Source organism: Pseudophryne corroboree, chromosome 6 (assembly GCF_028390025.1).
Source record: "Pseudophryne corroboree isolate aPseCor3 chromosome 6, aPseCor3.hap2, whole genome shotgun sequence".
Classification (NCBI taxonomy): domain Eukaryota; kingdom Metazoa; phylum Chordata; class Amphibia; order Anura; family Myobatrachidae; genus Pseudophryne; species Pseudophryne corroboree.
The window spans coordinates 376,753,714-376,767,990 of NC_086449.1; the positions used below are offsets into that span (position 1 = coordinate 376,753,714).

The 14,277-nt window shown below is 47.8% G+C and overlaps 1 protein-coding gene across 2 annotated transcripts in view; it reads right to left on the reverse strand.

Moving 5' to 3' along the window:
- The window catches only part of LOC134932375 (uncharacterized), a 287,377-nt gene that overhangs the window by 212,752 nt on the left and 60,348 nt on the right, over positions 1–14,277 (reverse strand). For both annotated transcript variants that reach the window (XM_063926742.1, XM_063926741.1), the window contains exon 4: positions 6,848–6,956. In XM_063926742.1, coding sequence (XP_063782812.1) covers positions 6,848–6,956 — 109 coding nt within the window. The remainder of the gene's footprint in view (positions 1–6,847; positions 6,957–14,277) is intronic.

Here is a 14,277-nt window from a genome sequence, read left to right on the forward strand (position 1 = left end):
AACGTCCAGCAACTTGGAATCCTCCAAATCGCTAGTAGCCGCAGGCACCACAATAGGCTGGTTCAGGTGAAACGCTGATACCACCTTAGGCAGAAAATGAGGACGCGTCCTCAATTCTGCCCTGTCCGAATGGAAAATCAGATATGGGCTTTTATACGATAAAGCTGCCAATTCCGACACTCTCCTGGCTGAATACAGGGCCAGTAGCATGGTTACTTTCCATGTAAGATATTTCAAATCTACCGATTTGAGTGGCTCAAACCAATGGGATTTGAGAAAATCCAAAACTACATTGAGATCCCACGGTGCCACTGGGGGCACAACCGGGGGCTGTATATGTAGTACTCCTTTTACAAAAGTCTGGACTTCAGGAACTGAAGCCAATTCTTTCTGGAAGAAAATAGACAGGGCCGAAATTTGAACCTTAATGGACCCTAATTTGAGGCCCATAGATAATCCTGTTTGCAGGAAATGTAGGAATCGACCGAGTTGAAATTCCTCTGTCGGGGCCTTCCTGGCCTCACACCATGCAACATATTTTCTCCAAATGCGGTGATAATGTTGTGCAGTCACCTCCTTCCTGGCTTTGACCAGGGTAGGGATGACCTCTTCCGGAATGCCTTTTTCCCTTAGGATCCGGCGTTCAACCGCCATGCCGTCAAACGCAGCCGCGGTAAGTCTTGGAATAGACACGGTCCCTGCTGAAGCAGATCCCTTCTTAGAGGTAGAGGCCACGGATCTTCCGTGAGCATCTCCTGAAGTTCCGGGTACCAAGTCCTTCTTGGCCAGTCCGGAGCCACTAGTATCGTTCTTACTCCCCTTTGCCGTATAATTCTCAGTACCTTGGGTATGAGAGGCAGAGGAGGGAACACATACACTGACTGGTACACCCATGGTGTTACCAGAGCGTCCACAGCTATTGCCTGAGGGTCTCTTGACCTGGCGCAATACCTGTCCAGTTTTTTGTTGAGGCGGGACGCCATCATGTCCACCATTGGTCTTTCCCAATGGACTACAATCATGTGGAAGACTTCTGGATGAAGTCCCCACTCTCCCGGGTGAAGATCGTGTCTGCTGAGGAAGTCTGCTTCTGAGTTGTCCACTCCCGGGATGAACACTGCTGACAGTGCTATCACATGATTTTCCGCCCAGCGAAGAATCCTTGCAGCTTCTGCTATTGCCCTCCTGCTTCTTGTGCCGCCCTGTCTGTTTACGTGGGCGACTGCCGTGATGTTGTCCGACTGGATCAACACCGGCTGACCCTGAAGCAGAGGTTTTGCCAGGCTTAGAGCATTGTAGATTGCTCTTAGTTCCAGTATATTTATGTGAAGAGACGTTTCCAGGCTTGACCACACGCCCTGGAAGTTTCTTCCTTGTGTGACCGCTCCCCAGCCTCTCAGGCTGGCATCCGTGGTCACTAGGACCCAGTTCTGTATGCCGAATCTGCGGCCCTCTAACAGATGAGCACTCTGCAACCACCATAGCAGAGAGACCCTTGTCCTTGTTGACAATTTTATCCGCTGATGCATCTGCAGATGCGATCCGGACCATTTGTCTAGCAGATCCCAATGAAAAATTCGTGCATGGAATCTGCCGAATGGAATCGCTTCGTAAGAAGCCACCATTTTTCCCAGGACTCTTGTGCATTGATGCACAGACACTGTCCCTGGTTTTAGGAGGTTCCTGACGAGTTCGGATAACTCCCTGGCTTTCTCCTCCGGAAGAAATACCTTTTTCTGAACAGTGTCCAGAATCATCCCTAGGAACAGCAGACGTGTCGTCGGGATCAGTTGGGATTTTGGAAAATTCAGAATCCACCCGTGCTGTTGGAGCACTACTTGAGTTAGTGCTACTCCGACCTCCAGCTGTTCTCTGGATCTTGCCCTTATCAGGAGATCGTCCAAGTAAGGGATAATTAATACGCCTTCTCTTCGAAGAAGGATCATCATTTCGGCCATTACCTTGTTAAAGACCCTGGGTGCCGTGGACAATCCAAACGGCAGCGTCTGAAACTGATAATGACAGTTTTGTACCACGAACCTGAGGTACCCTTGGTGTGAAGGGCAAATTGGGACATGAAGGTAAGCATCCTTGATGTCCAAGGACACCATAAAATCCCCTTCTTCCAGATTTGCTATCACTGCTCTGAGTGACTCCATCTTGAACTTGAATTTTTGTATGTACAGGTTCAGAGATTTCAGATTTAGAATATGTCTTACCGAGCCGTCCGGTTTCGGTACCACAAATAGCGTGGAGTAATACCCCTTTCCCTGTTGTAGAAGGGGTACCTTGATTATCACCTGCTGAGAATACAGCTTGTGAATGGCTTCCAATACCGTCGCCCTGTCTGAGGGAGACGTTGGCAAAGCAGATTTTAGGAACCGGCGAGGGGGAGACTTCTCTAATTCCAACCTGTAACCCTGAGATACTACCTGCAGGATCCAGGGGTCCACCTGCGAGTGAGCCCACTGTGCGCTGAAATTCTTGAGGCGACCCCCCACCGCCCCTGAGTCCGCTTGTAAGGTCCCAGCGTCATGCTGAGGCCTTTGCAGAAGCCGGGGAAGACTTCTGCTCCTGGGAAGGGGCTGCTTGCTGCAGTCTCTTACCCTTTCCTTTGCCTCGGGGCAAATATGAATGTCCTTTTGCTCGCTTGTTCTTATAGGAACGAAAGGACTGCGGCTGAAAGGACTGCGGCTGAAAAGACTGCGTCTTTTTCTGCTGGGAGGGGACTTGAGGTAAAAAGGTGGACTTCCCGGCTGTTGCCGTGGCTACCAAATCCGATAGACCGACCCCAAATAATTCCTCCCCTTTATACGGCAATACTTCCATATGCCGTTTGGAATCCGCATCGCCTGACCACTGTCGTGTCCATAGACTTCTTCTGGCAGATATGGACATCGCACTTACTCTTTATGCCAGAGTGCAGATATCCCTCTGTGCATCTCGCATATAAAGGAATGCATCCTTTAATTGCTCTATAGTCAATAAAATACTGTCCCTATCCAGGGTATCAATATTTTCAGTCAGGGAATCCGACCAAGCCACCCCAGCACTGCACATCCAGGCTGAGGCGATTGCTGGTCGCAGTATAACACCAGTATGTGTGTATATACTTTTTAGAGTATTTTCCAGCCTCCTATCAGCTGGATCCTTGAGGGCGGCCGTATCAGGAGACGGTAACGCCACTTGTTTGGATAAACGTGTGAGCGCCTTGTCCACCCTAGGGGGTGTTTCCCAGCGCGCCCTAACCTCTGGCGGGAAAGGGTATAACGCCAATAACTTCTTTGAAATTAGCAGTTTTTTATCAGGGGTAACCCACGCTTCATCACACACGTCATTCAATTCCTCTGATTCAGGAAAAACTACAGGTAGTTTTTTCAGACCCCACATAATACCCCTTTTTGTGGTACTTGCAGTATCAGAGATATGCAAAGCCTCCTTCATTGCCGTGATCATATAACGTGTGGCCCTACTGGAAAATACGTTCGTTTCTTCACCGTCGACACTAGATTCGGTGTCCGTGTCTGGGTCTGTGTCGACCGACTGAGGCAAAGGGCGTTTTACAGCCCCTGACGGTGTTTGAGACGCCTGTACAGGTACTAACTGGTTTGCCGGTCGTCTCATGTCGTCAACCGACTTTTGCAGCGTGCTGACATTATCACGTAATTCCATAAACAAAGCCATCCATTCCGGTGTCGACTCCCTAGGGGGTGACATCACCATTACCGGCAATTGCTCCGCCTCCACACCAACATCGTCCTCATACATGTCGACACACACGTACCGACACACAGCAGACACACAGGGAATGCTCTGATAGAAGACAGGACCCCACTAGCCCTTTGGGGAGACAGAGGGAGAGTTTGCCAGCACACACCAAAGCGCTATAATTATATAGGAACAACCTTATATAAGTGTTGTTTCCTTATAGCTGCTTAAATATATATAATATCGCCAAAAAATGCCCCCCCTCTGTTTTTTACCCTGTTTCTGTAGTGCAGTGCAGGGGAGAGCCTGGGAGCCTTCCTAGCAGCGGAGCTGTGTAGGAAAATGGCGGTGTGCTGAGGAGATAGGCCCCGCCCCCTATTCCGGCGGGCTCTTCTCCCGGTTTTTCTGAGACCTGGCAGGGGTGAAATACATCCATATAGCCTCATGGACTATATGTGATGTATTCTTTTTAGCCAGAAAGGTATTAACATTGCTGCCCAGGGCGCCCCCCCCAGCGCCCTGCACCCTCAGTGACCGCCGGTGTGAAGTGTGCCTGAGCGCAATGGCGCACAGCTGCAGTGCTGTGCGCTACCTCATGAAGACTGAAAAGCCTTCAGCCGCCGGTTTCTGGACCTCTTCTTACTTCGGCATCTGCAAGGGGGTCGGCGGCGCGGCTCCGGTGACCCATCCAGGCTGTACCTGTGATCGTCCCTCTGGAGCTAGTGTCCAGTAGCCTAAGAAGCAAATCCATCCTGCACGCAGGTGAGTTCACTTCTTCTCCCCTAGGTCCCTCGTTGCAGTGAGCCTGTTGCCAGCAGGACTCACTGAAAATAATAAAACTATCAAAACTTTTACTCTAAGCAGCTCTTTATGAGAGCCACCTAGATTGCACCCTGCTCGGACGGGCACAAAAACCTAACTGAGGCTTGGAGGAGGGTCATAGGGGGAGGAGCCAGTACACACCACCTAGTGGTCAAACTTTTAAATTTTGTGCCCCGTCTCCTGCGGAGCCGCTATTCCCCATGGTCCTGACGGAGTCCCCAGCATCCACTAGGACGTCAGAGAAATTAGAATTTAGATAAGCATCCTGTGCAGATGCCCCTAGGCATTTGCCTATACTGCTTATGTCCGGGGCTGGCTCTGCTGACCAATATAAAACACTGCACGCACCCACCCACCGGGTGCCCCTATTCATTACATTTTTCAATCACAGGCGCTTTGGGCACTTATGTGGACAGTACTGACCACTTCCTGCATACTTCAACAGCCAGGCATGAGACAGCAATGTTATCAATACATTACAGTAATATATCACCCCAAAATAACAGTTTACATGAAATTACAATATATCTTTTTCTATCAGCCTAGGTAGACACGGAGACTATAGTGGTTGGCTGCACATAGATCTGATAGGCTCGTTAAAATCACAGGCTTCCTCAGTACATATTGGGAATGAGGGATCCAAACGAGTTTCTAGTGGACGCTCTGGTAGCTACCTGGCCCTTCCCAAACTTTTATATATTGCCACCAATCACTCTTACAGAGAGTTGAGATGCCGGACACAGGAACCAGTCACGGCCATCCTGGTCGCTCCGGACTGGCTGAAACGGGCTTGGTACACGGACCTCCACAGCCTGTCGATATAGCCTACATTTCATCTGCCTCTTCTACTGTCCCAAGGACCTTGCCTTCACCCCGGCCTGCCCAGTCTAGCTTTGACAGGGTGGCTGTTGAGGTCGGTCTTCAAGGCTCGGGAATTCTCGAACACAGTCATTAACACGATGCTCTCAGCTAGGAAGCAATCTTCTGCTCTCATATCACAGGGTGTTGGAGGTACTTTTAGTATGACAGCCATCATTTCAATCCTTTAATATATCAGGTATCCAGGGTTTTGGCCTTCCTTCAGGTCGGTTTGGATTTGGGCCTTCAGCTGGCTACTCGGAGGTGTCTGCCCTTGCAGTACTATTTCAACAAATGGTGTCAAATTAGTCAGCTATTCATACTATTTTTATTTTTTGCAGAGAGTCCTGCACGTGCAGCCTCCTTTTGCCCCCGTTCTTCCGTGGGACTTCTCTTTGGTCCTCAGGATGCTTCAGTCCCCTTTCCTGGTTTTCCACACTGATCAGGCAGTTATGCATACTAGGATGATTATCTCCCTAAGGTCATCTTCATGTCCCACATCAATCAGGGAATTGTAGTTTCATCCTTATCCCCTTCAATGTCAGTTGTCCCAGATGAGTCCTTGGACGGGGTGCGTGGCCTCTGGATATCTGTACACAAAACTCATCCCTTCCGTGAATCGGACTCCTATTTCATTCTTTACAATATCCATAAGCAAAGCTGGCCAGACACTAAAACTTTGGTGCATTGGATACACACTGCAATATGCCAGGCGTGTGTACTTGTGCGTAGGGACTTCCTATGACCAGGCAGGGTATAGGGAAGGCGAAGCCTCTGCAGCACTCTGCAAGAAGTTAAACTCCTTGGTGCCCACATTGCTCCTGATCATCACTATACCTAGTCCCAGTGTCCACCACGGGTGTGGTTCATTAGGTCAACATGCATTAGGTCGACATACAATGGGTCGGCCATTAATGGTCGACATTCATTAGGTCGACATGTACTATGTCGACATGGAAAAAGGTCACCATGAGATTGACAGTTTTTGGGGTCGTTTACTTCTTAAAGTAACAGGGAACCCCAAATTGTGCACAGGGTTCCCTCGCATGGCGGGCGAGCTTCGGACAAGGTGCATCGCTCCGCTACCCTCGGCACAGGTTACAGTTCCCAATTGTAGTCCACGTGGATCGTTAAATATGAAAGGTCAAAAAATGAAGGGGGGAAAAAAAAAAAAAAAAAAAGATTAGATAGATATTTATTGTGAAAAACTCATGTTGACCCAATGCATGTCGACCTAACGACCAACATCCGTCCACCACTGCTTCAAAAAAAAAAAAAAAAACCCAACCAATAACCCAACACGCCATTTTGTTTGCAGTCACCATTGTGCATCTGGACTAAGTAGTATTTTTGCTTGAGTTTGATGATTTTACATGAAAAAGAAAGTTTTTTTCATATTTTCATTCAAACATTCATACATGTTAAACATTAAAAACAGTTTACATGAAGTAGGTCATACCACTTGAAGATTTCACCACGTTCAAGTCAGAATAGAGTTCTTTCACAATTTCTGAACGATCCTCCCATGGCCGCTCCGTTATATGGCTTTTCCATTTTTTAAATCCAAACTGGTATTTAAAAACAAAAAAAATCTGAATTAGGGATATCAAATTTCTGACTGGAGAAGACGTCAACATAACTGGTTTCAGCAATCAACTTCATTTGAACAGCACATTAGTACTTGGGATCTATTACACTGACGCCCAACTGCTATGACGCAGTCAGGTATAACATGATGGGTGTACTTTTGTAAATTAATGGTCAGTAAAAACTGAAAGTTGTGCAGGTACTTTATATATTTTGTGACAAAGCCAACTGGCCAACTAATGGGTAAGTATGCCAACTTTTGACAAGCTATTTAATATTAGAGTGGAACTATCCAGATGTGTATTGGGATGGAAAAACTAGGCTGGGAAATTTCTGGAAGCAGCTTTAATGGGGCAGGTCTGTTCAGGAGGCGGGGTACTACATTCTCATAGGGCGAGATTCTGAGCCAGTGCAGTTGCAGCCTTCCTTGTATATTTATGCTAACGTTGCATCCAAATGTGCAAGGACTGAGATGCAGACGATGCAATCATGCTTTGTGCATCTTTATACTACACCATCGGTTGCACCATTGAAACTTGCACAAGCTCTGTGCTACTGTAGTTGCAAATTATCAGATTGGGGGTAATTCAGAATTGATCGCAGCAGCAAATGTGTTAGCAGTTGGGCAAAACCATGTGCACTGCAGGTGTGGCAGATATAACATGTGCAGAGAGAGTTAGATTTGGGTGGGTTATTTTGTTTCCGTGCAGGGTAAATACTGGCCGCTTTATTTTTACACTGCAATTTAGATTTCAGTTTGAACACACCCCACCCAAATCTAACTCTCTGCACATGTTATATCTGCCTCCCCTGCAGTGCACATGGTTTTGCCCATCTGCTAAGATCAACTCTGAATTAGCCCCTATGTCCCCCATTCGGAGCTTCTCTGTACACAACCACTTTCAGCAACTCACCCGTGTCACTCCAAATACATGCATTTTACTACGCTTCATTTTATAAGCCCCCTTTAAACCACCCAACATATTTCTAATACACTATGTACTGCGACCATTTACGATCCTTGTGTTTGGATTATTAATTACACGGTTAACAGCACTCTCATATGAAGTATTATATGTAGAGTGGCCAATCCCAGGATGGGTGGGATTCCGGCCTAAAATTGGCCGGGATTCAATCCCAGGATTAGAGCTTTCAATCCCGGGGGATTTCGGAATTGTCCAGCAACCTAGTTTTTGATATGCCGGGCAGCGTTGAGCGTTCTCAGGACGCTCAGACACTGCCCGACTCCCCGTGCTCACCTCCCCCATGGCTCCGGCTGGCCTGCGCAGCGTGAAGTCAGAGGTCACGCTGCGCAGCCCGCCGACTGCCAACCAACTGGACCTAATCGCCGCCCGCCGGAGATGCCCTCCCCGTTCTGACACCTCTGGGGACCGGATATTCCATTTATCAGAGAAAAGGAGACACAGGCAACCTTAAAACAAAATAAGAGTTCTGTAATAGACATCCCTTCCCAAAGGAGGGGGGGTTTGGGAATTAAAATAAATATGTTTTAAAAACCTACCGGAAAATCGTTATCTCAAAGTCCATAAGGGATATTGGGGACAGATTAGTACAATGGGGTATATACACAGGTCCAAAGGAGCCAGTGCACTTCAAATTTTTCCAACTGGGTGTGCTGGCTCCTCCCCTCTATGCCTCCTCCTACCTCAGTTATAGGTAAAACAGTGCCCGGAGGAGAATGACATACTTGAGAGAAGGAACATAATAAGTGTGGAGAGATTTACACACCATTACCATAACCTGGCCAGCAACTGCTGGCAACATTAACAGCAATCGCTGAACAGGTAACACATAACAGAGAACCAGCAGAAAGTCACCAGAGGCGGGCGCCCAATATCTCTTATGGACTACGAGAAAAGGATTTACCGGTAGGTATTTAAAATCCTATTTCCTCTAGCATCCATAAGGGATATTGGGGACAGATTAGTACGATGGGGATGTCCCAAAGCTTCCGGAACAGGAGGAGACATCTGCAGCACCGCCTACCCAAACTGGGTATCAAACTTGTAGAACGTCACAAATGTGTTCTTCCCCGACCAGGTAGCAGCTTGGCATAGTTGTAGGGCAGAGACTCCACGGGCAGCCGCCCAGGATGAGCCCACCGATCTTGTAGAGTGGGCCTTCAGAGACTGTGGAACAGGTAAGGCTGCCGGCACATAGGCCTGTTGGATAGTAAGCCTAATCCAACAAGCAGTGGACTGCTTTGAAGCAGGGCAACCCTTTTTCTGCGCATCATTCAGCATGAACAAGGAAGCAGTCTTTCTGATCAGAGCCAGTCTCTTGACAGATTTTTAAGGCTCACACGGCATCCAATGCCTCCAGAGGGGCAGAAGTGTCAGAACTGGACGGAATCACAATAGGTTGATTCAAGTGAAACGCGGAGACCACCTCCGGCAGGAACGGCTGTCCAGTCCGGAGCTCCGCTCCGTTCTCATAAAAAGACCAAGTACGGACTTTTGCACGACGAGGACTGTAGAAAGCGTAACATTACATCCAGATCCCAAGGTGCCATAGGCGGCACGAATGGAGGTTGTATGTGAAGCACCACTTGCAAGAAGGTCTAAACTTCCGGCTAGAGAGCCAACTACTTCTGGAAGAAGATGGAAAGAGCTGAAATTTGGACCTTAATGGATCCCAGATGTAAGCCTTTATCCAATGCAGCCTGCAGAAACTGTAAAAACCTTCCCAAGTGGAATTCTGCAGAGGGATATGTGCGTTCCTTGCACCAAGAGACACATCTCCGCCAGATAGGATGATAGTGTTTTGACATAACAGGTTCTGTGGCTTACACCATAGTGGCAATGACCTTTTTGGAAAGCCCTTTGTGAGCTAGGATGTTCCTCTCAACTTGCTCCACACTTTGAGGTCTGATCTGCTTGAGCACCCTTGTGATCAGCGGAATCGGAGGAAACCGGTAGACCAGCTGGTAAGGCCAAGGCGATGTCAGCGCATCCACTGCACTCGCCTGAGGGTCCCTGGTTCGTGAGCAATAGCAGCAAAGCTTCTTGTTGAGACGAGAGGCCATCAAGTCAATCTGTGGGCATCCCCACCTGTCGATGATCTGTAGAAACACCTGAGGGTGTAGTTCCCACTTTCCCGGGTGGAGGTCATGGCACCTTAGGAAGTCCGCTTCCCAGTTGTCCACTCCTGGAATGAAGATTGCAGACAGTGCTCCTGCATTTCTCTCTGCCCAGAGGAGTATTCTGGACACCTCTCGCATGCAGGCCCTGCTTTTTGTCCCTCCTTGTCGATTGATGTACGCCACCGGCGTGGCGTTGTCAGACTGCACCTGGATCGCCTGATCTCGGAGTAGAGGGGATGCCTGAATCAGAGCATTGTGGATAGCCGAAGTACCAGAATGTTGATCTGAAGTAGGGCCTCCTGGGCAGACCACCTGCCCTGGAACTGCGCACCCTGGGTGACAGCTCCCCATCCTCTCAGACTTGCATCCTTCGTGAGGAGGAGCCAAACCTGAACCCCAAAGAGTCAACCTTCCAACAGGTTGGAAGACTAGCCACTACAGGAGAGAAATCCTGGCCTGGGGTGACCGCCGAATTATCCGGTGCATCTGAAGATGGGAACCAGACCACTTGTTCAGGATATCCAATTTGAATGGTCTGGCATGAAACCTTTCCGAATTGAATTGCCTCATACAAGGCCACTATCTTTCCCAACAATTTTATGCAAAGATGAACAGAGACTCGAGTAGGTCAGAGCACCATGCAACATTTCTTGAAGTGTTCTCACTTTTTCCTCTGGGAAGAACACTTTCTGTGCTACAGTATCCAGTAGCATCCCCAGAAACAGAGGCCGCTGAAACAGTTACAGGTGGCACTTCTGCAGATTGAGGATCCACACGTGGTGAGACAGAAGTTGGATAGTTCTATATGGAGCAATAGAAGCTCCCTGGAGTTCGCTTTTATCAGGAGATCGTCCAGGTATGAAATGACCTTGACCCCCCCCTGGACCCTGAGCTGAAACCTCATTTCTGCCATCACCTTCGTGAACACCCTCGGAGCTGTAGGCAGGCCGAAGGGTAACGCCTGAAACTTGTAGCGATCGTTCAGTAGGGCAAACCTCAGGTAGGCCTGATGAGGCGGCCAAATTGGGATATGTAGGTAAGCGTCCTTGATATCCAGGGACACTAGGAATTCCTGTTCCAGGCCTGCGATCACTGCTCTCAAAGATTCCATCTTGAATTTTAAATCCTTCAGGTAAGGATTCAAGGACTTAAGACTGGTCTGTAAGACCCATTCTGAATCTGGTTTTGGTACTACGAACAGACTGTAGTAGTAACACTGTCCTTGTTGCAGCAGGGGCACTGGAACAATAACCTAGGACTGGACCAATTTGTTTATGGCCAGTAGTAGCATACCACGCATACTTTCCAAAGCAGGTAAGCCCGATTTGAAAAATTGTTGGGGAGGAGAGCCGTCGAACTTCAGCTTGTCACCCTGAGAGATAAGGTCCTTTACCCAAGCATCTTGGCAGGAATGGTCCCAGATGTGGCCAAAGTGACGTAACAGAGCTCCCACCACGAGATCCCCTCGGGGTGGGTGGGTACAGTCATGCCGCAGAAGAACTGGTGTTCTGGTCCTGAGATCCGGCGATGGATGGTTTCTTAGGTTTCCCCCTGGTGCCTCTAGCTGCGTTGGAGGCCCCTCTGGCCCTAGACAGAAATCTGGAGGACCGAAAGTACTGAGTAGACGGCCCCAGGTAGGTACGTCTAGCAGGTGGAGCCTCTGATGGGAGAAACATGGATTTTCCAACAGTAGCTCTGGAAATCCATGCGTCCAGTTCACCTCCAAAGAGCCATTCACCTGTGAAGGGAAGAAATTCCACATTACGTTTGGATTCAGCATCAGCAATCAATGACAACCATATGGCTCTGCGCGCAGAGACACAGCCATAGCAGTGCTTCTAGTATTAATATTGCCAATCTCTTTAAGGGAGTAACAGAGAACTCTTTGTGTCCTGAACATGATTCAGGAGGTAACAGTATTAACTAAGGTCATATCACCCGAGACACCTTCTTTAATTTGATTAGCCCAAGAATGAATTGCATGTGTCATCCAGCAACTTGCAATGACCGGTCTTTGAGCTACACGTGCAGCAGTGGAGATAGGAAAATTGAGATCACTCTGAAATCTATCTGCCGGGTCCTTTACCGTAAAGGAGCCCGGAGCAGGGAGTACCGGCCTTTTTAGAAAGGTGAGAGACTGAGGCGTCCACTGCTGGAGACTCTTCCCAGAATTTCCAGCCTTCAGGGGCAAAGAAGAATGTATGCAAAAACAGTTTTGACACCAGATCTATTTTATCTGGATTTTTCCAGGCTAATTTAAATAAGTCATCCAATTCCTTGGAATCGGGAAATGTGACAGTCATTTTGTCTTGTGGGAGGAAAAATGACTGCCGAGTATTAGCATCCCCCAGGGGGAGCTCTAACACATTCCAAACAGCCAATACCATGAGTAGTGGTGGAATCCCCACTTATGGGGTCCACATCCTCCTGTATAACATCCGTATCGGATAGTAGTGCAGGTAAAGCACGTTTTTGTGCACCTGTAGTGGATATGGGGGGAGGGGGGACGATGTTTAGCAGTTAGACTTGCCACTGCTTGTTGCAGTTCCTGAGTCTTATTCGCATTTGCAGTGAGCCGAGAGGACATTTCAGACATCATACTTTTGATAGCCCCCAACCAAGAGGGCTCTGGACTCTCCCCCACATTGATATAAGCATTCCGAGATGGCCGACTACACTGCTCACATGATATGGAGCTAGATGAACTAGGAGAGAATCTAGTATTACATACACTGCATGACTTCTGTTTTACCATTGTGAATCAGAAAAACAGGTATAATACACAAACACCACAGCCTGATATGTTATATTACAAGCCTGTCCTATTGCATGTGAGAGAGGAGACACAGGAGAGAGGACCCCAGCGCACCCAGCACTGCACAGCACCAGTGTGGCTGTCAGCATTTTTATTGTAAACACAGTGAGACTGTACTATGAAAAATCCCTCAGAGGGATTGTTATTGTGCACTAATATAGCGGCTCTCCCCCGGTACCAGCGATCCACGGACTGTAATGGAGGAGCTGTGGAGGCTGCTGCTGTATATTTATACTGGCCATGTCTCCCTATGTGTGCAACCTTATATAAACGCTTGGATCAACCATATTAGCCAGTCTCACGCAAGAGCTATAGTGTGTCCCCCCCAGGAGGTTGGTATTCATTACCGATGATCACCTACAGGCAGCGTTATGGGTGTGCGGCATGCTGCAGCTGCGACAGCTAAGGCGCCATGCCCCGCTGAACAAGCAGCTCCTCAGGACAGTGGTCCTGCAGCAGGGAAGCGCCTCTGCACCTCAAGAGGCCGGTGACCACCCCACCCCTAACTCCCACGGTGCAGGTATGCTGTTGCCCAAACAGTAAACCGAAAGAAATAAAACTTTAAAAGAAATTGAACAAAAACTCTCGAGCTTGCAGAGTGTGCATCCTCTCTTGAGGGCACTTTTTCCTAAACCGAGCCATAGGAGGAGGCATAGAGGGGAGGAGCCAGCAGACCCAGTTGAAGAAATTTAAAGTGCACTGGCTCCTTTGGACCAGACTATACCCATCGTACTAATCTGTCACCAATATCCCTTATGGATGCTAGAGAGGGAAAAAAACAAACACACACACACACACACACACACACCAACTGTACACAAAATTGGCAAACTCCCACCCTAAGGAGTCTATTTACTAAGCCTTGGATGGATATAAATTGCACAGAGATAAAAGTATCAGCCAATGAACTCCTGTCATGTCACAGGCTGTTTAAAAAGGATCCGATGTGAATGGTTACCATTGGCATGGTCGACACGTGAAAAGGTCGACGCATGAAAAACTCATGTCAACCTTTCAAGTGTCGACGATTTTCATGCGTCCATGTCAACCAATAGTGGTCGACCTAATGACTGTCGACCATCCAAACGGATACAGTTTAAAAATGTATAATATTATATATATATATATATATATATATATATATATATATATATATATATATATATATATATATATATATATATATAATTTATCTATATCAACAACAGTTGATTGGCTGGTACTTTATCTCTTTCCGAGGCTTAGTAAATAGACCCCTAACAAAGCTAAATATTTATCTTATTAAATACACGTTAAAGGTTAAAGAACACAGTACGCAATTGGCGCAAAAAGTACCGCAAGGGTACTCCCTTAACTATACCTTAAGGAATGTACTTATACTGTA